General features: G+C 52.3%; 2 protein-coding genes across 3 annotated transcripts; both read left to right on the forward strand.

The window, feature by feature from the left end:
- The first annotated feature begins 9,593 nt into the window (after positions 1-9,593).
- RAPSN (receptor associated protein of the synapse) lies at positions 9,594-18,747 on the forward strand. The gene is made up of 8 exons (XM_036105122.2): positions 9,594-9,984; positions 10,480-10,818; positions 15,217-15,375; positions 15,906-16,004; positions 16,081-16,203; positions 16,717-16,770; positions 17,778-17,977; positions 18,438-18,747. Exons 1-8 carry the CDS (start codon positions 9,730-9,732, stop codon positions 18,508-18,510), a joined length of 1,302 nt encoding a protein of 433 aa, XP_035961015.2. The 5' UTR covers positions 9,594-9,729; the 3' UTR covers positions 18,511-18,747.
- Positions 18,748-19,715: 968 nt separating this feature from the next.
- On the forward strand, positions 19,716-26,030 carry PSMC3 (proteasome 26S subunit, ATPase 3). Of its 2 annotated transcripts, none has more exons than XM_036105119.2 (12): positions 19,716-19,940; positions 20,205-20,288; positions 20,879-21,004; positions 21,432-21,536; positions 21,638-21,700; positions 21,965-22,102; positions 22,552-22,695; positions 22,817-22,965; positions 24,298-24,394; positions 24,614-24,759; positions 25,581-25,662; positions 25,844-26,030. In XM_036105119.2, the coding sequence occupies exons 1-12, from the start codon at positions 19,866-19,868 to the stop codon at positions 25,952-25,954; spliced, it is 1,320 nt and encodes a 439-aa protein (XP_035961012.1). In that variant the 5' UTR covers positions 19,716-19,865; the 3' UTR covers positions 25,955-26,030. The 2 variants fall into 2 exon arrangements, with proteins under 2 accessions (XP_035961012.1, XP_077914143.1); XM_078058017.1 differs by having other exon boundaries at positions 19,938-20,005.
- Positions 26,031-26,824: the final 794 nt, after the last annotated feature.

Raw genomic sequence — 26,824 nt, forward strand, 5'->3', positions numbered from 1 at the left:
GCCTTTGGTTAGGTCATGATCCCAGGATCCTGGGATCGAGCCGCGCATTGGGCTCCCTGCTCAGCAGGAATCTCTTTCTCGCTCTCCCTACCCTCACTCATGCTCTCTCTGGCTAGCACTCTCTCTCAAGATCTTAAAAAATATTTTTTAAGTGGAAACTTGGTATTACTCTGTAGTAATTATCCTAGCTAATGTTCATTGTTTACCACAATCCAAGTGCTGTGGGAAACGCTTGATACCTGTTACATGTTTTAATCTTTATAACATTCCCGGGAGGGAGCTACCGTTCCCATCCCCATTTTGTAGATGAGCAAACTGAGGTTAAGGGAAATTGGGTTGGGGCGCCTGGGTGGTGCAGTCGGTTAAGTGTCTGACTCTTGGTTTCAGCTCAGGTTGTGATCTCAGGGTCGTGAGGTCGGGCTCTGCGCTGAGTGTGGAGTCTGCCAGAGATTCTCCTTCCTCTGCCCCTCCCGCTGGTGTGCTTGCTCGCTGTCTCTCTCTCTCTCTCAAATAGTAAAAAAAAGGGGGGGGATTGTGTTGCCTATTAGAAAGTGGTGTGCACTGAGAATCAAACCAGGTCTGCCCACCTCCCAGGCCCTTTCTCTTAACCATGACTGAGGAGAATACGCCAGAAAAGCAAATAGATGTGCTTCAGTTAACCTGTGCCTTTTCATCACACTATTGCACAGCGTCCTCTAGGCTCTAGTGAAGGGAACCTGGGGGGCCTACAACTCGTGCGGCTCCCTCAGGTGGTGAAGCATTGCAGCCTGGTCCTCCTTGGAGCAGCTGTCTTGGTGTAGAAGGGATTTACTGATAACTCACTGCACCCGGGTAGGTGGTCAGCACGATCCATGAGGTGTCACTTCCTGTGAGGAATGGGGTGCTCCCTGCGTCATTCCAGCCACTCAGGTCTTTCCTGGATCTGGTACCACCTAAACTATTCTTTACCTTTTTTTTTTTTTTTCCTTTGTGGCAAAATACATAGAACACAAGATGTTCTTCTTAAACCCCTCATAAGTAGATCATTCGATGGTATTCACATTTACAGTCTTGTACAGTCACCACCACCTGATGTTTTAAATCAACTTGAAATGCATCTATTTCAACTTCACCTCATTCTGACCATTAATATTTATGAAATCACAAGTTTGGTATTTTGTTTTTAAATTGTACATTAATTATACGTGTTTACATGCACATTAAACTGCATAACCAATATATATATATGAAATGCCCATAAGGCGCCTTCTCAAAGAGGTCGTTTTACATGCTGGGAAATGGGGCCAAGATGGAGAGTCAGGGGCTTTGAGGAGTCCCTTCCCGACTTGTTTCCTCTGTAAGGACAAGGTGGTTGAACCTGAAGTTCTCTCCCATCCAGCACAGATTCTTCTGTCACTCCAGAAAAAGATGGCAGATCTTGCCTTTAAGTCTTTGCCTTGGGACTCTTGTTCTTCTGAGATAGAACTTGGTATAAAAATAGAATGTGAAGTACAACTTACATCTTTCAATGTGACATCGTACTTAGGCTGTTGTTTCTCTTTAAAATTTACCACAAAGAATATGCCCAAAGTACTGTTTTTTTAACCTTTTAAAAATGTAGGCCTGTGCACCTTTATGATCATACAGCTTTGTCTGAAACTGTATTCCATTTTGAAACCCACGTGCAGTCATCTTTTATTTTTGAATAGATTCCTCAGCACCTAGCTGTCGCCACAGCCCTGGTTCCCGGCCCACCACAGAGCCAGCCCCTGCGTCGGCTCTCCCGGCCAGCACGCGGCTGCCCTGACGCTCCCAGGTCTTCCACACGCTCTGTCCCCTGAGCCTCTCAGTCCCTGAGGAAGAAAGGCATGGGGAAGGAAACGAGATCAGCTTTGTGACTTCACCGCTGGGAATGTCACACTACTGTCTGACAGCGTTGCCCTTCCAGGAGGGATCGTAGATGGCTTTTTCTTGCACCTTCTGCCTTTCTCAAGCATCTTCCTTCTCTCTCAGGAGTCCTTTCCAACCCCCACCATCTGGTGTTTAATTTCTTCTGCATACATTGACTTTCTCTTTTCCTGGTAAAGGCTTCAGCTCTAGGGACGGCTCTTGCTTTTTTAAATGAAAGTCAGAGTCTTGGGAGGGGAAATGGAACAAAGCCAGGGCTTTCGGCCTGCCTGCATCCGCACCAACACCCCCCTCCGCCGCCGAGGGGGTCCCACTGTCCTGAGGCCCCCTGAGGTTTTGGTGTTTCTAACCGCTACCATTCACCCACTTCAAGGGGACAAGTCCTTGGATTTTAGCATTGTGCAACCATCACCACAACCTAATTTTAGAACATTTTCATCACCCTGAAAAGAAACCCCGTACTCATTAGCAGCCACTCCCCTTCTCACCTCCCCCTCATTCCCAGCCCCTGGCAACCGCGAATCTCTCTGCTCTATAGATCTGCTTATTCTGGACGTGTCCTATAAATGCAGTCCTAGAATATGTGCCTTTTGTGTCTGGCTTTCACTTAGCCTACCTCCCAAGCCATGTTCTTTCCTCCCCCTCCTTGAAAGCAACTCACAGCCCTAGGCTTGTGCCACCCGCGGCTGCCATTCCTGGTCCTTCCGAGCGGCCTCCTTGCAGTCCAGCCACGTTCCTGCAGCCCCTGTCCCTTCCCCTTCTCCAGTTGCTCCTGTTTACCTGCCGCACCATCTGCCTCACCCTGCATCTGGCTGTCGTCGGGACCTGTCTGCACTGTCCTGTTTGACCAGCCACTAGCCGCTGTAGCTGTTTAACTAAGAACTTTCATTCCTCACTTTGGCTGTGAAGCTCCATGTGGCCAGGGGCTACTGTACTGGACAGTGCGGGGCCTAGACCATTTCCATCATGGCAGTCAGTTACAGTGGTCAGGACCGTTCTAGATCTTACTGTACATTTAAGAAGACAAAATAGGGGCGCCTGGGTGGCTCAGTAGGTTAAGCGTCCGACTCTTGATCTTGACTCAGGTCTCGATCTCAGGGTTGTGAGTTCAAGCCCCACGTTGGAGCTGTTCTTCTCGTCCACCCAGCACCTGGCAGCATAGGAAGGTAGAGACCGCAGCACAGGGAAGCTACGGTCCTTGTCACATAGCCTTAAGTAGGAGAGTTGGGCTTTTAACCCAGGCCAACCTGATTCTGAAGTCCTGCCGGACTATATTCCTTTGGGAGGGTCTAAGGTGGGCCCTGGTTTAAATTCCACCTCTAGACTGGAGCTGCATGAAGGCAGGGACTATGCATGTCTTGTTCCTCGCTGGAGCCCTAGGGGCTGGCAGGTAATCAGTATTCAGGAAACATTTAATGAGTAAACGAACAGATACCAAAAAATGATAGTTGCTTTTGTTCAAGAGCTTCCTGATGTGCTTCCCCGCACCCCACTACATTAGAGTTTGATTTAGAAATTTCCATCCACTCCAGAAGAAAGGGAATAATTTCATACCTTGTTTATAGATTGCTAGCCACCAGCCAATACCCGAGTTCTCCATAGGCCCTCAGTGGCCATGTAACAAATGACAGCCAAGTCCCTTAGAGCCACTTTACGGGAATTCTAATACAACTTCTGAGGCAGCCACGGGGGGTGGGGGTGGGGGGCGTCCCACGAGGAAGTTGGTACCAGACCCTGCTTGGCCCTATGCTGCTGGAGAGCCCCTCTGGCAGTCTGGGAACTCCCCAGATAGGGGCACCTGCTTGCGGTCCTCCGGCCTTGAGAGTGCCACCAACCCAGTCATCCTGAAAGTGTGCCCGAGTCTCTCTCTCTTTCTCAAATAAAGCTTTAAAAATTTCATTTTAGGGTTTGAGGGGTTTTTTAATGCAAAACATCAATATAGTTATATAGAAGAGACTTTAGAGTATGGTGGGAAAAGCTTTGTACCGGAGTCTCTTAATCTGGTTATACCACCAGTCCCTGTGACCTTGGGCAAGTGACTTGAATCTGTCAGCCTCAGATTCCTCATCTGCCAAATGGAAGTGAAAACACCCACCCACCAGAGCTGGGAAGATGAGAGATTGGCTCAGGGCCGCCCCTGGCAGACACTTGTTCAACTTGCTAACAACCCTAAGTATATAAAAGTTAAAAGTGAGCGTTTCTCCATCCCACAGCCCATTGATAACTGTTAAACAGATGGGGTAAGTGTGCTTCCAGAATTTTTCTCTCTATATACAAAAAAAATATGTACATATATAATTTCTGTTAATAAAAATGAGATCACGCCATAATGTACAGAATGTTCTTCATGCATTATTTCAGTTACTATGTCACGGGCACCCTTCCATCTGGGTATGTACACCAGGATCTACAACTTTCCTTTTTAGAGGCTATATAGCATGTCATGGTTTCTTAACCACTTTCCTACTGGACATAGATTACTTCTAGGTTTTCCACTCTTAGAGACAGTAAAAGCCAATTCCGGGAAGGTTCAGGAGGCCTATTATAGGGGCGTTAGTTCAATGACTTGTTTTCTTTCTTTCCTTCTTTTTTTTTAAGATATTATTTATTTGAGAGAGAGAGCGAGCAAGAGAGTACAGGAGCACGGGCAGAGGGAGAGGGAGAAGGAGACTCCCCCACCGAGCAGTGAGCCCAACGTGGGGCTCGATCCCAGGACCTTGAGATCATGACCTGAGCCGAAGGCAGACACTTAACCGATTGAGCCCCCCAGGTGCCCCCCCAGGTGCCCCCAACGACTTGTTTTCAAAGCAAGTTCTTGTTTTATCTTTCCATTTGGTTTTCATAGAAACCTTACCAGAGAGCTGATAACCCCATTTACAACCAGGAAAATGAATTCGTCGAGAGGGACAAACTGCCCAAGGATCCCACAAATTGTGGCAGCGGGGGCCTGGGACAGTCCCCTCGGCTTATGTTTGTTGTGCTTCTGGAACAGGTGATGCCACTGAGTGGAAGGAGGCCCATATAAGATGACAAGCGACACTTGGCTTCAGTGTCAAGGCGAGAACAGTGGGAGCAAGATGGGGTCTGGACCGTGCAGAATCCCAGGGCCCGGTTTGCCTGAGTCTCTGGTCTCCAGGAGAAGCAGGAAATGCAGAGTTTCGCCTGTAATCTCCCAGGTGACAGATGGGGCCCAGCTGACACACAGCGCTTCAGCGCTCACGTGCCACAGGGAGACACAGTGACCCCCTGCTTCGGGCCCCAACTTAGATTTTCTACTTTTGACTGGAAAGCAGGGGTCTCACCTGCGAGGCCGGTAGCTGGTACCTGACACCGACGGAACTTGGTAGAAGGCTCTGTGCCCCTGCGTCGTACCCCCTGGGAGGGTAAGTGGCCCAGAAAAGACCGTTTGATTTTGTGGCTTGTCCTTCCAGCTTCCAGGGGCCATGTGTCTGCCCCCACTGCCAGGCACTGGTGAGCAGGCTTGACTCTCCTTAGCCTTCTTTGTATACAGTTCTCCCGGCCACCCTGCCCAGAGCCTTGGCTAAGGTTCCCAGGGAGCTTGTTGTGCGTCAGGTAAAGATCACTGTGATTTCTGAAAATGGCTCCCATTCCCCTTTACTTCTCTCCTTCTCCCTCCTCCCTTTTGGGAACAGTATTGTGGTTAAGAGTGGGACCCCTAAGTCACATTGCTCAGCTCCAGTCCCTGCTCTGTCTCTAGCTGTGTGGTCTTGGGCCGGTCGTGTTACTGCTCAGTGCCTCAGTTTCCTTATCTGTAAACTGGAGGAAATTAATTAGCTCGGAAAATGTCAGCTGTCATCTGTTGGTCTCTCACTTTTCCAGGGGCTGTGCAGGTACTCAGGGTACAAAGACAAACCATAGCCCTTGCCCTAATGGAACATGACCTTGACATAAGTGTGTGCAGTCGTCAGCAAAGAGCTGACTCTGGGGCAGAGGAAACCTTTCTCCCGTCAAGTCTCAAGTTTTGAGATCATTTGAGTTCCCAGGTACCCAAAAGGCTTCCAGACTCCTTTGGGGCACAGATGCAGGCTGCCCGTGTCCTTTCCTTCCTGCCAAACTCAGGTCTGGACTAGTGAGTGGGAGAGAATCTGCGAGCCCTTCAGCACTTCCCGAGTGGGCCCAGCTTCCTTCCCCTCTGGAGGTTTACTTTCACGAAGAACCCACTTTCCCAGATGAGAGGAAGAGCCCAGCAACTCCCCTGTACCTCTCACTCTTGCCCCCTTTCCCAGCTCCCTGGGGTGGGGGTTCAAGAGCACTTCCCCCTGGGGAGTCCTGGTGGCCTTGCCCAGTCCCAGGGGTCTACTTCTAAATCCCCTCCACCTCTGCTGACCCTTGACCCCTGAGCTGGCGATGTGCCCCCCTGCTCCAGATTGCCCCTCTCTGGACCTGCTTTGCTCACAATAAACAGGAAGCCATCTCTGCCCGGGGCTGGGGCAGGAGGTCATCGCAGATCGGCTGGGAAGCCTGCAACAGTGCGCTTTAAATTTCAAAATTGGACTTTTGTTCCTCCCCCTTTTCCCATTCATTCGTTCAGCACATGTATTGAGTAACCCCTGTGTGCCCGGCCTTGCTCTGGAGATAGTCAGTGGTGGCTGAGACGGTCACTGCCCACACATTTGAGTAGGGGAAACCGATGTTAAGCAAACAACCTATTGATGACTATAAAATTGTAGAGAAAAGTCTTGTATCAGAATGGAATGTAATTCTCCATGAGAGTATACTAAGCTGACTCACCCTAACTAGAATGTCACTGGGCAGAATGTTGGGGTAGGGAGGAGGAAAAGAATCAAGACGTACAAAGGCCCTGGGGCAAACAGCTCGGCAATTCCTCAGAGGCTGAACACAACAAAAATGAAAGTAGGAAGATTTGTACACGAGTGTTCATAGCACCGTTACTCTCTACAGCCAAAAAAGTGAAACAACCCCCAAATGTCCACCAGCTAATGAATGGCTAAATAAAATAGATCCCTACAATGAATACTATTCAGCCATAAAAAGGAATGAAGTACTGATTTACAGTACGGATGAACCTTGAAAACGATGCCAAGTGAAAGAAGCCAGTCACCAAAGGCCACGTATTTACTGAATGATTGCATTTATGTGAAATGTCCAGTATAGACAATTCCATGGAAAGTAGATGGGGGCTGCGGGGTGTATGAGTTTGCTCAGGCTGCCATCACAAAGTACCAGCAGGGCGCCTGGCTCGCTCAGTGGAGTGTGTGGCTCTTGATCTTGGGGTTGTGAGTTTGAGCCCCACGTTGGGTTAGAGATTGTATAAATAAATAAACCTAAAAAACAGAACAAAGTACCACACACTGAGTGGCTTAAACAATAGAAATTTGTTTTCTCACAGTTCCAGAGGCTGGAAGTCAGAGATCAAGGGGTCGAGAGGGTGGATTCCTTCCAAGGCCTCTCTCCTGGGCTTGTAGAAGGCTTGTCCTTTTCCTATGGCTTCACTTGGTCTTACGTTGTGTGTCTGTGTCCTGATCACATGACACTAGTCATACTGGATTAGCGCCCACCCTAATGACCTTACTTGACCTCTTTAGAGACGGTGTCTCCAAGTACATCCCATCTGGGGGTTAAGAAGTCAACATATGAGCCGGGGTTCCTCAGTCAGTTAAGCATCTGCCGTCGGCTCAGGTCATGATTCCAGGGTCCTGAGATCGAGCCCCACGTCAGCGGGGAGCCTGCTCCTCCCCCGCCCTCTGCCTGCCACTCCCCCTGCTTGTGCTCTCTCTGTCAGATAAATAAAATCTTAAAATACATATATGTGTGTATATATATGTACATATATACACACACACACACACACACACATATACACATACACACACTCAGAGGAGTGTCTGAGGATTTAAAAACAAAAACAAAAAGGAATTCAACATATGAGCCTGGGTGGCTCAGTCAGTTAAGCGTCTGACTCTTGATTTCAGCTCAGGTCATGATCTCAGGATTGTGAGATGGGGCCCTGTGCACTGGGCTGCGTGCTCAGCAGGGAGTCTGCTTGAGATTCTCTCCCTCTTCCTCTGCCCCTCCCATGGGTTCATGTGTGCACACTCTCTTGTACTCTCTCTCTCTCTCTCTCAAATAACTAAAAAAATCTTTTTCTTTTAAAGATTTTTATTTATTCATTTGAGAGAGAGAGAGCGCAAGAGAGCACAAGCTGGAGAGAGGCAGGGAGACAGGGAGAAGCAGACTCTCCGCTGAGTGGGCTCGATCCCAGGACCCTGAGATCATGACCTGAGCCGAAGGCAGACTCTTAACCACCTGAGCCACCCAGGTGCTCCACTAAATAAATCTTTAAAAAATAAAAAAAGAATTGGGGCACTTGGGTGGCTCAGTCAGTTAAGCATCTGCCTTCAGCTCAGGTCATGATCTTGGAGTCTTGGGATAGAGCCCTGCGTTGGGCTCCCTGGTTATTGGGGAGTCTGCTTCTCCCTCTGCCCCTTCCCCCACGCATTCTCTCTCTCTCTCTGTCTCAAATAAATAAAAAGAATCTTTAAAAAGAGAATTCAATGTATGATTCAAGGAGGACACCAATTCAACTGTAACGGGAGGAATGGAGTGACTGCTCATCAGTATGGGGCTTCTTTTTGACATGGTGAAAATGTCCTGGAATTAGTGGTGATCAATGCACAAATTTGTGAATGTACTAAAAACTCTGTCCACTCTGAAAAGATGAACTTTGCCCTGGGGCAAGAAGGAGCCTGGTGTACAGAGAGGAAGGAGAAAAACGGGGGGAGACGAGCTGGTGGAGTTGGGGCCCCATTCCCTAGGGCCTCTCAACACTAGGAGCCCCCATATTTCAGGAGTCTGCTCCCTGCATAAGACTTCGCCCTTCTCCACAGTGTCTGGCATTAAAGCTCATTTTTTGGGACCCTTTCAAACTGGGATAGGGATTGGAATTAGGACACTTCTTAACCCTCCAGGGGTCAACTCCTGTCCCTGGTGGGCAGTGGGCCGTGGAGCAGTCGGACACAGCTCGGGATGACCTCTTGCTGTTCTACGTCCTCTTCAGCTAGTAAGTCCTTAGTTCTAACAATCCACTGCGTAGGTAGCAGTACGCTCTTGCCCAAGGTCACACGGCCCACACAGCTAATGGCAGAGTCAGCCTGGCTCCAGGGTCCGTGCTGTTCCCTTCTACCCAATGCTGTCTCAAACAGCCCTCTGAGTCAGGGTTTATTAGCCTATTGTTATCCTCATTTGACAGATGAGGAAGCTGAGGCACAGAGAGGTGAATGACTTGGCTTGGGTCATACTGTGAGCTAGGACGAGATGTCGGGAATGGTGTGGGCATGCGCATGGGTAAGAGCCCTCGGTGCCCGGCGCCCAGCGAATCCCAGACACAGAGCCTGGGGGAGGGTAGGTCTAGGGGGAGGGTTGTGATGGGGAGAGGCAGGGCTCAGGGCTGGCCGCCTGCTTCACTTCCTCCCTGCTTCCTCCAGGCCCTCAGCCCGTCCCTGGGGGCGGCTCCTTGGCCAGGCTGCCGGGAGGGCCCACACTGCCAAGGGAGGTCGGGGCCAGTGTCAGAGGTGCTGAAGAGCCACCAAAGGGGGTGCCCGGGGAGCAGGGTGCCTGCATCCTTGGGAAGCCGCCTCCCGGCTTGGGGGTGGGGGCGGCAGAGGCCCGCGTGACAGTGCGGCTGACATTCCTCAGCGGCCACGTGGCCCCAACTGGCAGGGACAGCTGCGGCCGGTGGCCGGACCAGCTTTGTTCCCAGGGTGGCGCCCGCTCTCCACCCAGGCCCCGCTCGGCTCCTGCCTGGCACTGCTCTCCTTCCTGGGGCTCCGTGGGCAGCTGACCCTGGGGTCCCCACCATGAATGCCTAGAAGCCCAGAGCCACCGGGGTCTCTCCGTCCTCGAGCGGCGCAGGGCTCTGGAAGGATGGGGCAGGACCAGACGAAGCAGCAGATCGAGAAGGGGCTCCAGCTGTACCAGTCTAACCAGACGGAGAAGGCGCTGCACGTGTGGATGAAGGTGCTGGAGAAGAGCGCGGACCTCGTGGGGCGCTTTCGCGTGCTGGGCTGTCTGGTCACTGCGCACTCGGAGATGGGCCGCTACAAGGAGATGCTAAAGGTGGGCCCGGGCTGGCCACCCCCGGGCTTCGGACCCTCCCGCCTCCTCAGACGCCCCCATGTCCCACAGGCTAGCAGCCCAGCCCCGCCTGGGCTGAGTCGGGTCGAAGGCCCTTGTGGCCTTGAACTTTGCTCTGAGACCGAGACAGAGCTTCTCAGCTTCAGGGTTCGAGAGTCTCCAGGCCGGGTCTCGGAAGCTAGGTTCCAGCCTTCCTGTTTGGGGTGCTGAGTCGGAGCCTGAGGGGGCGTGAGCTCCAGCTCTGGGGCTGGGTGGGTGGGTGGGTGGTGCGGGTAGGCTGGGGTCGAAAGGTGAAGGCTATGGGTCTGAGCGTGGCTCCAGGTCTGACGCTTCTAGCCTATGGCTGGGGAGCAGAGAACTCGTCTGAGGCCTTGGCTGGAAGCTCTGGGTCCGAGGCCTCGGCTGCGAGGCAGGGAGGAGGCCCGGGTCTGAGGCTCAGAGTCCAGGCTGACCGCACTGCCCCGACCCTCCGGGCAGTTCGCTGTGGTGCAGATCGACACTGCTCGGGAGCTGGAGGATGCTGACTTCCTTCTGGAGAGCTACCTGAACCTGGCACGCAGCAACGAGAAGCTCTGTGAGTTCCACAAGACCATCTCCTACTGCAAGACCTGCCTCGGCCTGCCCGGCACCAGGGCAGGCGCCCAGCTCGGAGGCCAGGTCAGCCTGAGCATGGGCAATGCCTTCCTGGGCCTCAGCCTCTTCCAGAAGGCCCTGGAGAGCTTCGAGAAGGCCCTGCGCTATGCCCACAACAATGACGACGCCATGCTCGAGTGCCGTGTCTGCTGCAGCCTGGGCAGCTTCTATGCCCAGGTCAAGGTAGGCCGGGGCCCCGGGGGCGGGTGGGGGAGGGCTCGGGTCCCCTGACACCCTCTCGCGAGCCGCACTCCTCATTCAGGACCTTGCTCAGTCCTCCCACGTAGGAGAGTCTGAGAGGGAAGACTCCCCCAGGAAGGTAGAGACTTACCAGGAAGGGCAGGGCCAGAATTCAAACCCTGGTCTGTCTGCCTTCCTGGGGAAATGGGAGGCTCCTTCTGAGGACTGGCCATGAACCCGTACTGCCCTGTGTTTGCTATGTGGTCTTGGCACCTCTCGTCTCCGAACCTTGGTAGGTACATCTATAAAATGAGGGAGGGTAGGGCCCACCTTCCAGCACAGTTGTAAGGACTCATTCATCAAGTATTTATTGACTCTTTACTCTATGCCCGGCTCCGTGGGCTTGGGAGGCAAGCAGTGAAAACAACAGCAAAGCCCGTGGCCTTGTGAAGCTTGCATTCTAGTAAGAGTCAAATAAACACAATCAGTAAGTCAATCATAGCGTGCTAGAAAGTGCTTAGGAGAAAGGAAAGCGGGAAAAGGGGGTGGGAAGTGCCGAGGATGGGGTGTTGCAATTTCAAATCAGGGGACTGGAAGGCCTCATAGAGGTGTTATCAGTCTGATGATTGGAAGCACAGGAGAGGGTAAGCCATGCAGAAATTTGGCAAGAGCTTGAAAAAGAGACAACAGCTAAAGCAAACCCCTGCCCTGGGTGAGGAGGGGGGCACAGCTGACCTGTTCCAGGGACGGTGGAGGCCAGCATGGCCGCAGCAGGTGTGTGAAAGGAGGTAGGAGGTGGTGAGAACCAAGAGGTACGGGGGCAGGGGAGAAGGCAGATCAGTTTGAACTGATGGAGCCGGTGACCTTCGGCTGGTTTCTGGTCGAGTGTTTGTTCTCCTGGGACCCCCTAGGCATCCAGGCTGCGCTTGGCCCACGGGGGATGTTGATGCCCGGCACAGTAGATGCTTAATAAAATCTTGGGGTAAATGGGTGTATAAATGCTGATGAATCAGAGGTGGGATGCGAGGAAATGAGAGTCATCCAGGACGACACTGAGGATTTTGTTTTCAGCAACCACACATAGGAAGAACCCACTCAGTGAGACTTGCTAGATGGGAGAGGGATAGGGTGTTTTAAAACCTTTTTTATTGTGAAGACAATTAACCGTACAGGAAAATCGAAAGAATAATATACTGAACCTCCATATCCCCACCACCTAGATTGAACAATTATTAATATTATGCCATATTTGATTTACATATTTTAACTGAAGTGTTATGACATGAAATTATAGACATCATGATATTTTACCCCGAAGTAGTTCAGTATGCATCTCTGAAAGAAAAAAAAAAAAGACATTTTCTTATATAAGGACACTTTCTTACATAATCACAATTATCTCTTGAATTTCTCTGCTTATCTTGAAAACACGTCTCTACCCTCGGCTTCTATAAATTGGAACACAGACATGAGGCACACGAGCAGTGGGCATTATGTCTCCTAAAGTCTCTTTCAGTAGATTTCTCCCGTCCCCTTTATTTTCCAGGATTTATCTAACAAGGCAGACTGATTGCCCTGTAACAGGTTTCATCTCATGTCCCATTGCTTCCTTAAGGAGTCACGTGACTGGTCCCCCCCACCCCCTCACCCCCTTTGCTCCCAGCGAACTGGAACTTAGTGACCAGGGAAGACTCGGTCACACCTTTTTGGTGAGAAGATTATGTAGGCGCTGCTGCGTGCTTCATCACATCCGATAGAGGGGGCGACAACCCCATCCCTCGGTTTCAGGGTTAGCGTTTTTTCCTTCCCTGACCAGCAGGTGAACTTGGGGGGCGTGGCGCTCCGGCCCCCTGTGAAAATTCAGTTCTGCGGCCACAGTTTCCATAATGGATTTAGCATCCAGTGATGCTTGTTGCCCGAATCAGTTCTCTTATTTCGACTGTAAGGAAATGGCGATTTCCAAGTTCTACCTTTCCTTCTACAGTTGTTGGCTGGAATTTTCTCTAAGGAAGAACGCTCCCCCGTCAAATGGGGCTAATTGGCACCTCTGAAATGCAGTTCCTACAGAAAAAACGGGGTACTTTTTCCTTTCCTTTAGTTCCCACTTTGATGATGAGGAGTTGAAGTCATAGCGGCCTCCAATGATCATACTTACCTGGTTTGCTTTCTTCTTTTGGAGTACCGTTATGAAATCCTGCATTTTTTTTTTTTAAGTATTCGGTCTTCTTCAGTTAATTGCAATATTGTGCTTTGTGATGCTCAAATTATCTTGACTTTAGTTAATGGAATTCCTTCAATAAGTCTCCTGTGTCCCTTTGGAGAGACTTCATTTAAACACTGAAAGTGTTCTTGTTTTCTGCAATGATTAAACTGTCCCAGGCTCAATTTGTATATTCCCTGCCCCGGACCTGCAATCAGCCATTTCTCTGGGCTCTTTTTGGTGGGAAATTGTATTAAAGACCAAATGTGGGTTCTCAAGGTGCTCATTGCTACTGAGGGTTGTGATGGCTTCTAAATCTTTTTAGTTGCCAAGACAACTGAAGTTTATGCTAATATTTGCAATTCAAATCTAATGTTTCAGGATTTTCCTTAATTTATTTTAATCTTGATTCTCTTTTCTCTTAGACTGAAAATGTTGGCTTTTAGCAACATAATTACACATTTATTCTACAAAATACTTTCCAAAGACAATACCAATATTACTTAAAAAAAAAAGACAACTGAAGGAAGTTTAAGATTTCTTTGCCTTTCATTCTTTTGTCTTTATCAAATATCCCGCTATGGATGAACTGCCCAAGGACATACATTCCAAGGTCCTTTGAAATAATTATATTTTTCTATGTGGTTATATTACTATAATGCAATATAATACATTATAATGTAATAATATCTTATAGCATTATATTTTAATAGTATATTATTATGTTATACTAATTCTATAATTAAACTTATAATTAATTAATTATATTAATATGATGATATGCAGTTAGGGTCATTTATTTCCATTTTCTATTTTTAGGGTTTTAAAAAAAATAAAAAAATTTTGAAGCTGTAGAACATTTACATGGCTTCAAATTTAAAAAGTGCGTCACAAGGGGCACTGGGCTGGCTCAGTTGGTGGAGGGTGCAACTCTTGATCTCAGGGTCGTGAGATCCTGCCCCATGTTGGGCATAAAGATTACTTACATAAATAAAACTTTAAAAAAAAGTATGCAAAATGTGTGAGGAACAGGTTTTTATTGGGGTTATCGAGAGTTCTCTTTTGGTCTCATATTAACTTGGAGATGCTTGTTAGATATGAAGTGAAAGATCAAAAAGATTTTCTATGAGAAAGAACAGAGCAATGGGGTTATAGCTGAAGGGGACATGAGGTCAAAAGAAGGTTGTTTGAAATTGATTTTTTTTCTTAATGAGGCAAGAAATGCCAGAATGTATTTGTACGCCGATGGGAATGATTGAGTGGAAAGAGATGGGGGCGGGGGGCACCTGGGTGGCTCAGTCTGTTAAGCGGCTGCCTTCGGCCCAGGTCATGATCCCAGGGTCCTGGGATCGAGCTTCCTGCTCAGTGGAGAGTCTGCTTGTCCCTCTCCACCTGCTTGTGCGCTGTCTCTCTGTGTCAAATAAATAAATAAAAGCTTTTTTAGAAAGTTTTTTTTTAAAAAGAAGAAAGAGCCAGGGGATTTGTTCCCGAGTCCCATGGAGGGACTCGCATCTGTAGGAGCAGGGAGTCCTCCTCCAGAGTGGCAGGAAGAAGGCAGAGTGGTCCATATCGAGGATTTGGTGGAGAAGGCAGTCCTCTCTGACTCTCTTCTGTTTTCCCTGTGGAGTATGAAGCAAGGTCATGAGCTGATAACGGACAGGTAGAAAGAGCTTTTGGAGGTTTGAGGAGAACGAAAGGATGAAGGAATGATTTCATTGCCTCAGTGAGTCTGTTCCAATGTTCTTCACAGCACCAGACTGTGCTGGCAACCAGTCCCTGAGCCTTTGGTGAGCACCTGCTGCTGGGTGCTGGGGGGCAAACACTAGCGGGGGGCCTGGTACCCCCCTTTTGTGTGTCTCTGAAGATAAGGGGCCCAACTGGGACGAAGTGAGAACAGAAGCCAACTGTATTTTCTTGCCTTCTCGTTCATCCCTTCATTCAACAAATACTCACTATGCATCTACTAAGTGCCAAGAACTGTGCTAGGCTCTTGGGATGCATCCGCGAACCCGATGAAAATTCCTAGGTTCACGGAGCCCACACCTTTTCAGCGTCTCTTCCTTCTGCCTGGATCACTCTTTCCTGGGACACCTGAATGAATGAGCGAACACCGGCGGGGCCCTGGAGTCCTTGACTTAGGGGCAGCTCCGGCCATTCAGTGGGCCCCTTCTTGTCCCACCTCCTCCCTGTGTCCCCCGCAGGACTACGAGAAAGCCCTGTTCTTCCCCTGCAAGGCCGCAGAGCTCGTTAGCGACTATGGCAAAGGCTGGAGCCTCAAGTACCGGGCCATGAGCCAGTACCACATGGCCGTGGCCTATCGCCTGCTGGGCCACCTGGGCAGCGCCATGGAGTGTTGTGAGGTGGGCCAGGAGGGAAGGTGGGCAGGCGGAGGGTGGTGGCGTGGGCTCGGGTGTCCTCCTCCCACATCAACCCACTTAGGGCCCCAAGATTTGCCTTTGGCCCCCTTCTCCATGTGCCCCGAAGGATGCGTTTGTTCTGCCCACTCCCCTGCCCCAAACCTCACTCCCTTCCAGTCCATTCTCAGGGGGAGGGGGCTTCCCTCTGCCCTCCCCCCATACACACTCTCTGTGGGGCACTTTCAGTAGAAAGAAAGCCGGTCTCTGGAGTGCCACTGACCTGGCTTCAAATCCTGGCGTCGCTACTTACTAGCCAGGTGCCCTTGGTCAAGTCACTTCTGTCCACTGGATGGGTGTGGTGAGGCCTCAGTGGTTCCGTGTGTGGGGCCTCAGCACCGTGCTAGGTCTGTTGGGCTCCGAGGACGTTGGCGATCCCTGGGCTGCCCTGTCAGAGGGGCCCACTGAGTAATGACACCCCAGTGGTGGTGGGGGGGGCAGATGTGCAGGCCTGAGCTGCCAGCCTGCCTTCACAGGAATCTATGAAGATTGCTCTGCAGCACGGGGACCGGCCACTGCAGGCCCTCTGCCTGCTCTGCTTTGCTGACATCCACCGGAGCCGTGGGGACCTGGAGGTGAGGCCCCTGGGGTGCGGAGGGAGGGCTTGCAGGCCTGGTCCAGTCTGACTGCACCCTCCCCCCGGCTGTGCAGACAGCCTTCCCCAGGTACGACTCTGCCATGAGCATCATGACGGAGATTGGAAACCGCCTGGGGCAGGTGCAGGTGCTGCTGGGCGTGGCCAAATGCTGGATAGCCAGGAAGGCGCTGGACAAGGTGAGATGGGGCTGTTTCCGACAGCCCCCGGTTCTCCCCGGTGCTCCCAAATTTGGAGCCAGTAGGTCAGCCAACACTCTGTGGGGCTGGTCCTGGGCAGGACTCTTTCAGACATTTTGTCTAACATCAGCCTCACCCGAATCCCATGAGCTCAGTCCATTCCAAGCCATTTTCCAGACTCAGAGAAGGCCCACGACGTGCCCAGACCCACAACTAGTAAAGGGCCAGAGGTGGGTTGGAACTCAGGATGCTTTAAAGTCTTTCATGATTTCACAACACCCAATGAGACAGGAATATTCTTCCCATTCTGTATCTGAGTAAACTGAGGCAACAGGTAACTTGACCACACAGCTCTGTGACTGGGCTCCAGCCTCCTTTTGCTACCTTCACACGCAGGGCAGCTGCCCAGCCATGGTGTCCTCCCCAGGCCCGCCCCTCCCAGCCCCTTCCTCTCCTGTGAGCCAAGGCCTCTGTCAGCTCTGCCTACAGCCCTGGCCTGTGCTTGTCTTCCAGGCTCTGGATGCCATCGAGAAAGCCCAGGACCTGGCCGAGGAAGTGGGGAACAAGGTCAGACCTGATTCTGTCTTCTGGGTCTGGAGTCAAGAGCCCAAGGTGGGATCTCGGGTGTGTGGAGAGGGCTTCCCTGAGCCTGCACATGCCCTGAGCCCTTCTGGATCTCCAGGAGCTGCCCCCACCCATTCCCACACCCTGGCTATTTCTCTTCCACCCACAGAGCACTTTGGAGGGCAGGGCAAGAATTCTGTAGCTCAGAGGACATCAGAATTCCTCAGAGCTTCTTGATGGTCATTAAATCTCCCAACAGTGGGTCCACTCACTAAGAGCTGGGCACACACAGGTTCTTCTAGATATTGGTCCCACTCCTCACTGTCTCCCTGCAAGGTGGGCACTGCAAGCCCCATTTTACAGGTAAGGAAAGCGAGGCTCAGGGAGGTGCTCCAGGACCCACACTTTGTACCTGGTCTGTCTTAACTCCAAAGCCCGTGGTCCTCCTATAGTGTCTGTGGCCTCTCAAATTTAATAGTTATATCCAAACCTTTAAATGTTGACAATAGGCTCAGTGTTTCTTGAAGCCTTCTAGAAGATACGAATTTCTCTGGGATCCAGTGCACAGCCCAACTAAAATGCCAAATAGATTATAGCCACTCAGTTTTACCCAAGTATTTCAGGTTGGTCAGAAATGCTGATGAGCTGTTGTGTGTATTTAATTAACAAAAACAGGAGAGCAAATTAATCCTTATGGTGTCAATGCAGCAGATCTGGTCAATAAAATCCTTCAAAAACATGGGGTTCCCAGCTAGTTCTAGGGGTGAGCACCAACTACCTCACTGCCCCCCCCCATTCTGCGTGGGGGAGAAGCTAAGGCCCAGAGAGGATGGGACGGTTTTCCTAGGCCCATCAGCGACGCAAGAACGCCGCCAGGACCAGACCGTGTGTGTCCTGACTGCTCGGTGGGCCCTCCGGGACGGCTTCTCGGGCTGGGCAAGGAGGGAGGCTCACCAGTACTGACGTGGTCTTGTCCCCCACGCCTGCTCTCCGGTCCCCGCTGGCCCCAGCTGAGCCAGCTCAAGCTGCACTGCCTGAGTGAGAACATCTACCGCAGCAAGGGGCTGCAGCGCGAGCTGCGCACCCACGTCGTGCGCTTCCACGAGTGTGTGGAGGAGACCGAGCTCTATTGCGGCCTGTGTGGCGAGTCCATAGGCGAGAGGAACAGCCGGCTGCAGGCCCTGCCATGCTCCCACATCTTCCACCTCAGGTGAGGGCTCCTGGCCGGTGGGCAGGGGGCACCCACGGTCTCTTCGGGGTACGCTAGGGCCCCAGCTGCCCTAACCACAGTAGTAACACTGAATGTAGCGCGCTCTGCGTTCTAAGAGTGTTCTAGAAGCTTCCCCTGTGATAACTCATGGAATCCTCCCAGTAGCCCTATGAGGTGGCCATCATTACTCCCCCCAAAGAGAATTCAGAGAGGCCTCTCAAAGGCCATGAGATTCAGACACCCAGGGCTAGACCTGCGTCCATGCCAACCTCCTCACTCCTGACCTCCTGGAAGGCCCAGGACAGAGTGCCAAGGGCAAGCAGGGCCGCCAGGAGGAGGCTGGGGGCCCTCCCCTCCCCTTTGACACCGACCCAGCTCCTGCAGAGGGGAGGGGAGGAGAGCCCAGGCCCAGGATGGTAGCCTGGGTTCAGTGAACGGACAGAGTCCTTTGCCTCCCAAGGTGCCTGCAGAGAAACGGGACACGTAGCTGCCCCAACTGCCGCCGCTCATCCATGAAGCCCGGCTTTGTGTGAGTCCCACCAGCAGTCTTGGGCTTCTGCCTCACTTCCCCCTTTGCCTTGTCCATCATCATGCTGGGGGCCCCTGATTCGCCATGCCTTGGACCCTGTTTACTCCTGGGGCAGCCGCCAGGGCCTCCTCCAACCTGTTGGGGCCCAGGACCTGCCCACCTGTTGTTCGTCCAGGCTCCACTGCCCTCCCTGCCTCTTTGTACTTTGCTCTTTGTAGAAAAATAAACTGTTGGTACCTGAGCCCAGCGATTCTGACTCTTTTTGCCGGTGTGCTGGGGCCAGCACGGACAGGACAGCTTCTTCCCCAACTGGTCTTCTTGACTCCTGTCGGGCAGTTCTGACAAGTGTGAATTTGGGGTCAGCAGCTCCTGTGCTCACATGCAGTCACTGAACAACCTTGGACAGGTCACTTAACCTTTAGCAAATGCTGTTATTTAAAGAAATTTCTGCTTTCAACTGCTTCCAAGAAAACCACTAGACAGTTTCCCACCAAGTTGAGGGGTTCTTTGTGAAGGCTTGACTGAAAATATATGCCATGTGGCTCACATGAAGTTCATTTTAGGGGTGCCCTGGGTCTCGCCTTAGAGTCATAAGCAGAGATCCTCCAGAGCAAGGGACACAGATACAACAAAAACGGGTCTCATTTGATCCAGAGAACTGCCCTACTCCTTGAGATGACAAGAAACGATTACAGATGTGAGTCATAATGTTTTTAATTGTAGAGGCTGTTGTCCATTCAGCTCTGCCCACGTGGGCAAGTCTGTGGCGCCCGCTCAGAAGTTAGCAGCAGCAATTTCTCTTTAAAACTGGTTAATGATTCTCTCTGGTAACCTTGGGCATGCCTTTTTTTTGGCTCTCTGCACACGGCTGGCGTATGTTGCCTATGGTTTGGGAAGCAGAGCCATCTCGCGAATCCCCTAATTCCTAGCTGCGCCAGATTCTGAGGTCGAATCATTCCTTCCAAAGCACCCTTTCAATTACTGGCTAGATTAAGACTACATTTCCCAAGGGCCCTCGAGGTTCCCATCGCTTCTCCCTCCCCTTCCGGTTTTACATCCAGGCTCCGCCCATTGCGCGCACCGACCAATAGCGCATCCACCTGTCGCTCCCGGCTTAAACTGGACGAGGGTGGTAACGTTTCAGGAGCGGCGGGGGGAGCGGGTCCTGTGTCCCGGGCTTGGTCTTTTGAATCGGAGAAGCAGATTCGTTATGGCGGTAGCGGCCGGAACTAATTCGGTCAAGAGTCAGGAATTGGAGAGAGAGGTCCGCCACTAGGCAGGAGCAGGCCTTCAGAAAGATAGTATTAATCCTGGCTGAAGTTTCTGTCCAGTCCGATTTTCGGTCTTCTCCTTCGGGATATGAATCTGCTGCCGAAAGTCGAGAGTCCAGTGACTCGGCAGGAGAAGATGGCGACCGTGTGGGATGAGGCTGAGGTGTGCGCCGGGAGAGTTGGGGGCCTTGGAGCCGGGGCCAGCGGGAAGACGCCTTTGGCGGGAGGGTAGGAAGTGGTTGGCGGGGGTCAGGGTCTGGCCTGGTCCCGGGGTCGGGGCCGCTTGGAATGTGGACAAGGGTCTCGACTCCTTCATTTTGGTTTTATGGGCGGGGAAGCTGAGGCTGTGAGTGGGCTGAGGATGCGGAATCCTTGACCTGAGTAAAAAAAAAAAATTTTTTTTTGTTTTTTTGTTTTTTTTTAACAGCAAGATGGAATCGGGGAGGAGGTGCTCAAGATGTCCACAGAAGAGATTATCCAGCGCACACGGCTGCTGGACAGTGAGATCAAGGTGGGCTCACAGCCCAGTGGCGGGCAGCGAAGCCCCCACAGGGCAGGCCCTGGAGATCCCAGCAGCGTCTTTCACGTTGTTCTCGGCCTTTCCAGGAAGACGCAGGGCCCACGGATTAGAAAAAGTGAAAAGAAAACTAAGCCTTAAAAGGGACACGAAGAGGGACAGGGTGGTGGGAGGGCAGGCCTGAGAGAAGGATTCATCAGACTGCCTTTTCCAGCGAGGTCTTTAAATATTCCTCTTGAGAATCTTTCTTTCAGAAAGTCCTCATTTTACAGATGAGTAAACAGAGAGGTTTTTACTGTGGTGAAGTACCCAGCCCTTAATTAAGAAGCAGAAGCTAAAACCTGTATTTGCCTGATTCAGAGCCCTGCTCTTTTCCCTCTGCTACAACTACCTGCAGGAGGTTTCCAGACTGGCCTGTTTTGCCCTCTGCTGGATGTGGACACAGGTTCACCCTTCAGAGAGCTTTAGAGCTGAGTGAATGGATGTTGGAAGGTCCCCTGGGCAGCCCGGGCCTCACCAATTACAGGGCCCTAGGATAAGCTGAGCCCAGGCTGAACATTTGCTTCCACTTGCCCTCCTCCCAGATCATGAAGAGTGAAGTATTGCGAGTTACCCATGAACTCCAAGCCATGAAGGACAAGATCAAAGAGAACAGTGAGAAAATCAAAGTGAACAAGACCCTGCCGTACCTTGTGTCCAACGTTATCGAGGTGTGTGTGTATGTGGAGGGGAAGAGAAAAGGGTCAGCCGGGCTTGGAGGCAGCCTGCGATGGGGCCATTGGAAAAAGAGTGGGTGAAAAGTTTTGAGGCCCAAGTTGCACGTTAGAACTACACCTCCTGGGGCCCCCTCCCTAATGGGCATTTCCAGGGTGCTATATATACACACCTAGACACCCTGAAAAGGCCTCAGAAGCCACACATGTTTCCTCTTTACTTGGGGGGTAGAGAGCTCTTGGGGGACAGAAAAGCAACACCTAAAGGGATCTTGTCAGTCCCCTGGCTTATCAGCCACACCTTTGCTGAGACTGGGGCTAGTCTGAGGAAGGGGGTGGATTGTTTTCACCTGGGAAGTGCTAGTCTCTCAGGAGTTCAGGGGGCTGAGCAGGGCCTCTTGACCTGAGCTTTTTCCCTTCCCAGCTTCTAGATGTTGATCCCAATGACCAAGAAGAGGATGGTGCCAATATTGACCTGGATTCCCAGAGGAAGGGTAAATGTGCAGTGATCAAAACCTCTACACGACAGGTGAGGCTAGCTCAAGGATAGAACTAAGGAGGTGGGACAGGACTAGGGAGCTTTATTATTGAAGGCAGTAACTGAGATTCAACCTAGAATTTTTCCTACAGACATACTTCTTGCCTGTGATTGGGTTGGTGGATGCTGAAAAGCTAAAGCCAGGAGACTTGGTGGTGAGTGGTGTCCCTGAGCCTGGGCAGGGCTTTTCCAGTGAGGTTTCTCCCACTGACTAGCTGAGCCTCTGCCGCAGGCCCCGGTCACTGTTGGCCCTGAACCTTGGCAGAGCAGCCCGGGGAGTCTGAGCTCATCAGCTTGCTCTTTGGTTCTTGTCTTCCCTAGTCCTGTATTTTCCTTTCACTTTACAGACACCTGCCACCCAGCCAGTTAGTTAGGTCTTGAGCTGGGACGAATCTGAAGGCTTCGTGCTCTGTCCCCAGGGTGTGAACAAAGATTCCTATCTGATCCTGGAGACCCTGCCCACAGAGTATGACTCTCGGGTGAAGGCCATGGAGGTGGATGAGAGGCCCACAGAACAATACAGTGACATCGGGGGCCTGGACAAGCAGATTCAGGAGGTGAGGGAGGCACGGGCTGCTAATAGCAGCATTGCCCACCTTTTGTGTTTTTCTGCTTCATTGACCAGAGCACTTACTGCCAGCATGCCTCTTATCATAGCATTCCAGGGAGGTAGGGAGGGTGCCGTGTCACAGTTTAGGAGACTCAGGTCCAGAGATTAAATGACTTGTCTTGAGGGTCACAGAAGGTTAGGACCAGAGCCAGGACTGGAACTCAGGCTCCTGGTTCTTACCCTGGTGCCTTTCTACCGTGTCCTGCTGTTCCTGGAGCGGCCGTAGCCAGCCTTGGTGAGAGTGAGCATTCTGTGTCCTTCTGATGCAGGGGAAGGAGAGGCCATGTCCCCGAATTGGCGTTAGGAGGTTTGTGGGATGGGGTTGAAGTCATTAAGTGTCAGGCGGTAGGATCCCTCCAGGCTTCACTCTCCTCACCCAGGACTTCTTCCTGGCAGCTGGTGGAGGCCATTGTCCTGCCAATGAACCACAAGGAGAAGTTTGAGAACTTGGGGATCCAGCCTCCAAAAGGAGTGTTGATGTATGGCCCCCCAGGTACGGGGAAGACCCTGCTGGCCCGGGCCTGTGCCGCACAGACCAAGGTGAGTGCTTTGGAAGGGAATGAGGAAGAAATGGATAGAAGCTAAAGCTCTGCCAAGCAGGCTCAGAGGGACCTTTCTTGGTGCCTTTGGCCTGACTCTTGTCACCGTGCCCCTTCGACAGGCTACCTTCCTGAAGCTGGCTGGCCCCCAGCTGGTGCAGATGTTCATTGGGGATGGTGCCAAGCTGGTCCGGGATGCCTTTGCTCTGGCCAAGGAGAAAGCTCCATCCATTATCTTCATTGATGAGCTGGATGCCATTGGCACTAAGCGGTAAGGGGTTGCTGAGTGGGGGCGCCTGGGTGGCTCAGTCGTTGAGCGTCTGCCTTTGGCTCAGGTCATGGTCCCAGGGTCCTGGGATCGAGTCCCTGCATCGGGCTCCCTGCTCTGTGGGAAGCCTGCTTCTCCCTCTGCCACTCTCCCCGCTTGTGTTCCCTCTCTCGCTGTCTCTCTCTGTCAAATAAATAAAATCCTAAAAAAAGAGGGGGGTGGTGCTGAGTGCCACCAAGGAGATTGTTTTAAATTCCAACTATTTCCCACCCTGTCCCCTCCTTCCCCTGGAACAGTGGCAACTCTACTCTTGTGGTTCTACGTCCTGAATTCTGTTCGAACTAGCTTCCTTGCTGCTTTTTTCCCCTGACCATCCGTTCTCCTCACGGCTACCTGCATGTTCCTTTCATACCTGCTTCCCTCACATACACCCACACTCCCTCACACAGACATCCTACTTGAAACCCTTTGTGGGCCCCCATTGCTCCTTGGGATAAATGCTGGACTTACCATGGCCTGCCTGGTCTGCTGTGTGGCTTTCCCTGTTCCCCTCCACTTCATCCTGGACCTGTCCCCGCCCCCACCTCTTCCCAGCATCCATTTAGTTAATTTTTTTAAGATTTTTATTTATTTATTAAGGCCATTTATTTGAGAGAGCAATTGAGCACATGCACTTGAGGTGGGGGAGGGGCAGAGGGGGAAGGAGAGGAAGAGGGAAAGAATGAATCCCAAGCAGACTCCACCCCTGAGTGCAGAGCAGGAGGTGGGACTTGACCTCACGACCCTGAGATTATGACCTGAGCTGAAACCAAGAGTAGAGCGCTTAACCGACTGTGCCACCCAGATGCCCCAACATCCCTTTGGTTTATAGGTCCGCTCTATAATTGAAGTCTGTCTGGCCCTGGTGGGAGAGAGTTTGCACCTGTTCCTTTTCTAGAATGTACTTTTCCTGTTTTTTGGTGGTTGGTTGCCTCGCCTGTGTGTTCTCACCGTGAGAGATACTTCCTCAGGGATGCCTGCTTGGGCTCCCCTTTACACTCCAAGTCTGGATCCCATATTTCTAAGCTTTAGCTCAGTTTGCAGTGGCACATTCATTGGGGGATAGCCCAGGCAGTGGTTGGTTTTGCTCACTGTTTTATCCTCAGCCTGGCTGATACCAGGAGTCTCTCCAGTCTCTGACATCTGTTCTGTGTCAGTCCTGGGCTGGGGGCCCCAAGTTGAGCGTGACCTTTCCCTGCCCTGGATAGTTGGGTTAGATTTCTGGTGGCTGGAGGAGGGGAAGGCTCTGCCCGAGTTGTGGCCTCATCAGTGTGTCGGGCCTCTTGCGTGCCCCAGCTTTGACAGTGAGAAGGCCGGAGACCGGGAGGTGCAGAGGACAATGTTGGAGCTTCTGAACCAACTGGATGGGTTCCAGCCCAACACCCAAGTAAAGGTGAGTATTGTCATCACAGATGAAGAAAATGGAGCTTAGAGGGCAGGGCACCTTCTCCGTCACCCAGCTCGTGCAGCTAGAATTAGAATTGAGATTGTCTTTAACACCGTTGTTTGATATGGACCCTGGGCTGCCTCTCTGCTTGGCATGGCCTTGACTGTTGTCTGTCTGGGAGCCCCATCTTCCTCAGTTCACGTTGCTGCTTCTCCCCTCGCTCAGGTGATTGCAGCCACCAACAGGGTGGACATCCTGGACCCCGCACTGCTCCGCTCAGGCCGTCTGGACCGGAAGATTGAATTCCCCATGCCCAACGAGGAGGCCCGGGCCAGAATCATGCAGATCCACTCCCGCAAGATGAACGTCAGGTGAGCAAGGACATGAGCAAGGCGCTGAGATCTGAAGGGGCAGCAGCAGAGCCGTCTCTGTTGTCTTTCTCGTACTGAGTGTCCCCAGGTCTCCGCCCACTCCTCCTCCCCTCCCTGTTCACACAGAACTCTTCCACATGCCAGCCTCCGTTTCTCCCCACAAGCCTGAGAGAATCTTGCTCGGGTCCAGGCCCTGATTCTGGGTGCTCTGCTCCTTAGAATCACCCTGCCTCTTCCTCCCCCGTGGTCTGAAGGTGCACAGGCTGGAGGCCCTCAGTTTCCTTGACTCCCCCAGCATGGCTCTGGGGAATCCAGCCAGGGGCCAGGTGGGCTTGGATTCAGATCTGTGTGATCTCCAGCAGGTGGTATTACCCATCGAAGCCTGAGTTTCCTTGTCTGGTACTTGGGGGTAATGGCACTGACCTCATGGGCTTGTGGCGTGTCTGGGGAAGTGCTCGGCACAAGAGACCAAGGCAGCACTGTGCTGATGCAGGACTTCCCCAGGGAGACAGCCATCCTCTTGCTCCCCCGCCCCAGGCTCCATCAGTCCCTGGAATCTCAGGTGCAGATTTCTAGAAGGCGAGAGCTCAAAAGACAGAAATAACCTGTTCTCTGCTTTGACCTGCCTGCCCTCCACTCTGTAACTCATACTGAGAAGAGAACAGGCACAGCGGGGAAGGGAGGGATTTGCCGACGTCACAGGACGAGTGGACCTCGCTGCCTGATGGGGAGTATGGGAGGATATCCTCTCCCGCCCCTCCCCATAACCATAAGTAACTGAGTCCTGTGGTGTCTGTCCCCCTCTCCCCCCGGCCCCCCAGTCCCGATGTGAACTACGAGGAGCTGGCCCGCTGTACGGATGACTTCAACGGGGCCCAGTGCAAGGCCGTGTGTGTGGAGGCGGTGAGTGGTGGCGTGGGGGAGTGGGTTACTTCATGCCTTCTTGCCCCCCTTCCCTAAACAGGATGGGGCGTTTGGCTGGTGGAGACTGCTGGGCGGGGGAGAGGCTCAGAAGGCCGAGGCCTCTAGGAGCCGGGCCAGGGGTGTGGGAAGGCACCCTAGAGCCTGTCTGTCCTGGGTGCAGGGCATGATCGCACTGCGCAGGGGTGCCACGGAACTCACACACGAGGACTACATGGAGGGCATCCTGGAGGTGCAGGCCAAGAAGAAAGCCAACCTGCAGTACTACGCCTAGGAGGTTGCCCACCACACCTGCTCCCTGCTCTGGTGCTGGTTAAAATCCATAATAAAAGATGGTTGCAGGTCCCTGCCACCTGTCTGTTGCACCTTTCCCGGGGCTTGGCTGGAAGGAAGAGTGGGGCCTGTGCAGGAGGCTCCCTCCCCACGTGCTGCTGCCTGGAACCCCTGAAACCACTGTGGGCCTCAAAGCAGTCGTCAGGCGAGGCCCTCCGGGAAGGATGGGTGCGTGCTACGGCTGCTGCCTGGGGTCTTCCGCCCCCCCACCCCCCACTGTGCCCCTCCCACCCCCTTTCCTGCTCCCTGCCCCACCCCTCCACTTTAGAGTCAGGGCCCTGCAGCTCCAGAACCAAGGCCCTGAATAGAAGCCAGCCTTTCCCCTTCGGCATTTTGGTCCCTCATCCTTGCTTCCCTGTAAAGCCAGGCTCTGCGTCTTTGCTCCTTGAAATTCCTCCCGTTTCCTGGCCCCTGAGCCTCCTGTTTCTCCACGTGTCCCCATTAGCTCTCTTGGCTCATTTCCTCCTGCTGAGAAATGAACCTTGAGCAAGAGCACTGAGAGCCCTTCTAGGCCTAACCTTTGGTCACAGTGTGTTCTCCCCCACCCCCCAGTTCCGCCGTCAGCCCCGCTCCCCATCAGGTCCCACGTCCTATCCGTTTCCTCGAGGATCTCGTTGGTCCTCTGTCCGTCCAACCTTCCAGCTCCCCTGCATTGTAGCTGGCCTCGTGTGGTTCACTGAGGGCCTGTTCTGGGCCCCGTGCCCAGCGGATCTTGTGCATAACTGGATCTAGTTCTTCCAGTAGCCCCCAGTGGGGTAGTCCCATTTCCTAGATGCGTGTGAGCAGCTGGGCCAGGATTGCTCTTAGGTGG

Source organism: Halichoerus grypus, chromosome 11, assembly GCF_964656455.1.
Source record: "Halichoerus grypus chromosome 11, mHalGry1.hap1.1, whole genome shotgun sequence".
Classification (NCBI taxonomy): domain Eukaryota; kingdom Metazoa; phylum Chordata; class Mammalia; order Carnivora; family Phocidae; genus Halichoerus; species Halichoerus grypus.

Excerpts from the sequence above, each read along its gene's own strand:
- RAPSN (XM_036105122.2), top strand. The coding sequence starts at position 9,730 with ATGCCTAGAAGCCCAGAGCCACCGGGGTCTCTCCGTCCTCGAGCGGCG. Across the intron at positions 16,005-16,080 it reads GGAGCCGTGGGGACCTGGAG|ACAGCCTTCCCCAGGTACGA; the intron begins GTGAGGCCCCTG and ends CCGGCTGTGCAG. Across the intron at positions 16,771-17,777 it reads CCGAGGAAGTGGGGAACAAG|CTGAGCCAGCTCAAGCTGCA; the intron begins GTCAGACCTGAT and ends CGCTGGCCCCAG.
- PSMC3 (XM_036105119.2), top strand. The coding sequence starts at position 19,866 with ATGAATCTGCTGCCGAAAGTCGAGAGTCCAGTGACTCGGCAGGAGAAG. Across the intron at positions 24,395-24,613 it reads AGCCCAACACCCAAGTAAAG|GTGATTGCAGCCACCAACAG; the intron begins GTGAGTATTGTC and ends CCCCTCGCTCAG. Across the intron at positions 24,760-25,580 it reads TCCCGCAAGATGAACGTCAG|TCCCGATGTGAACTACGAGG; the intron begins GTGAGCAAGGAC and ends CCGGCCCCCCAG.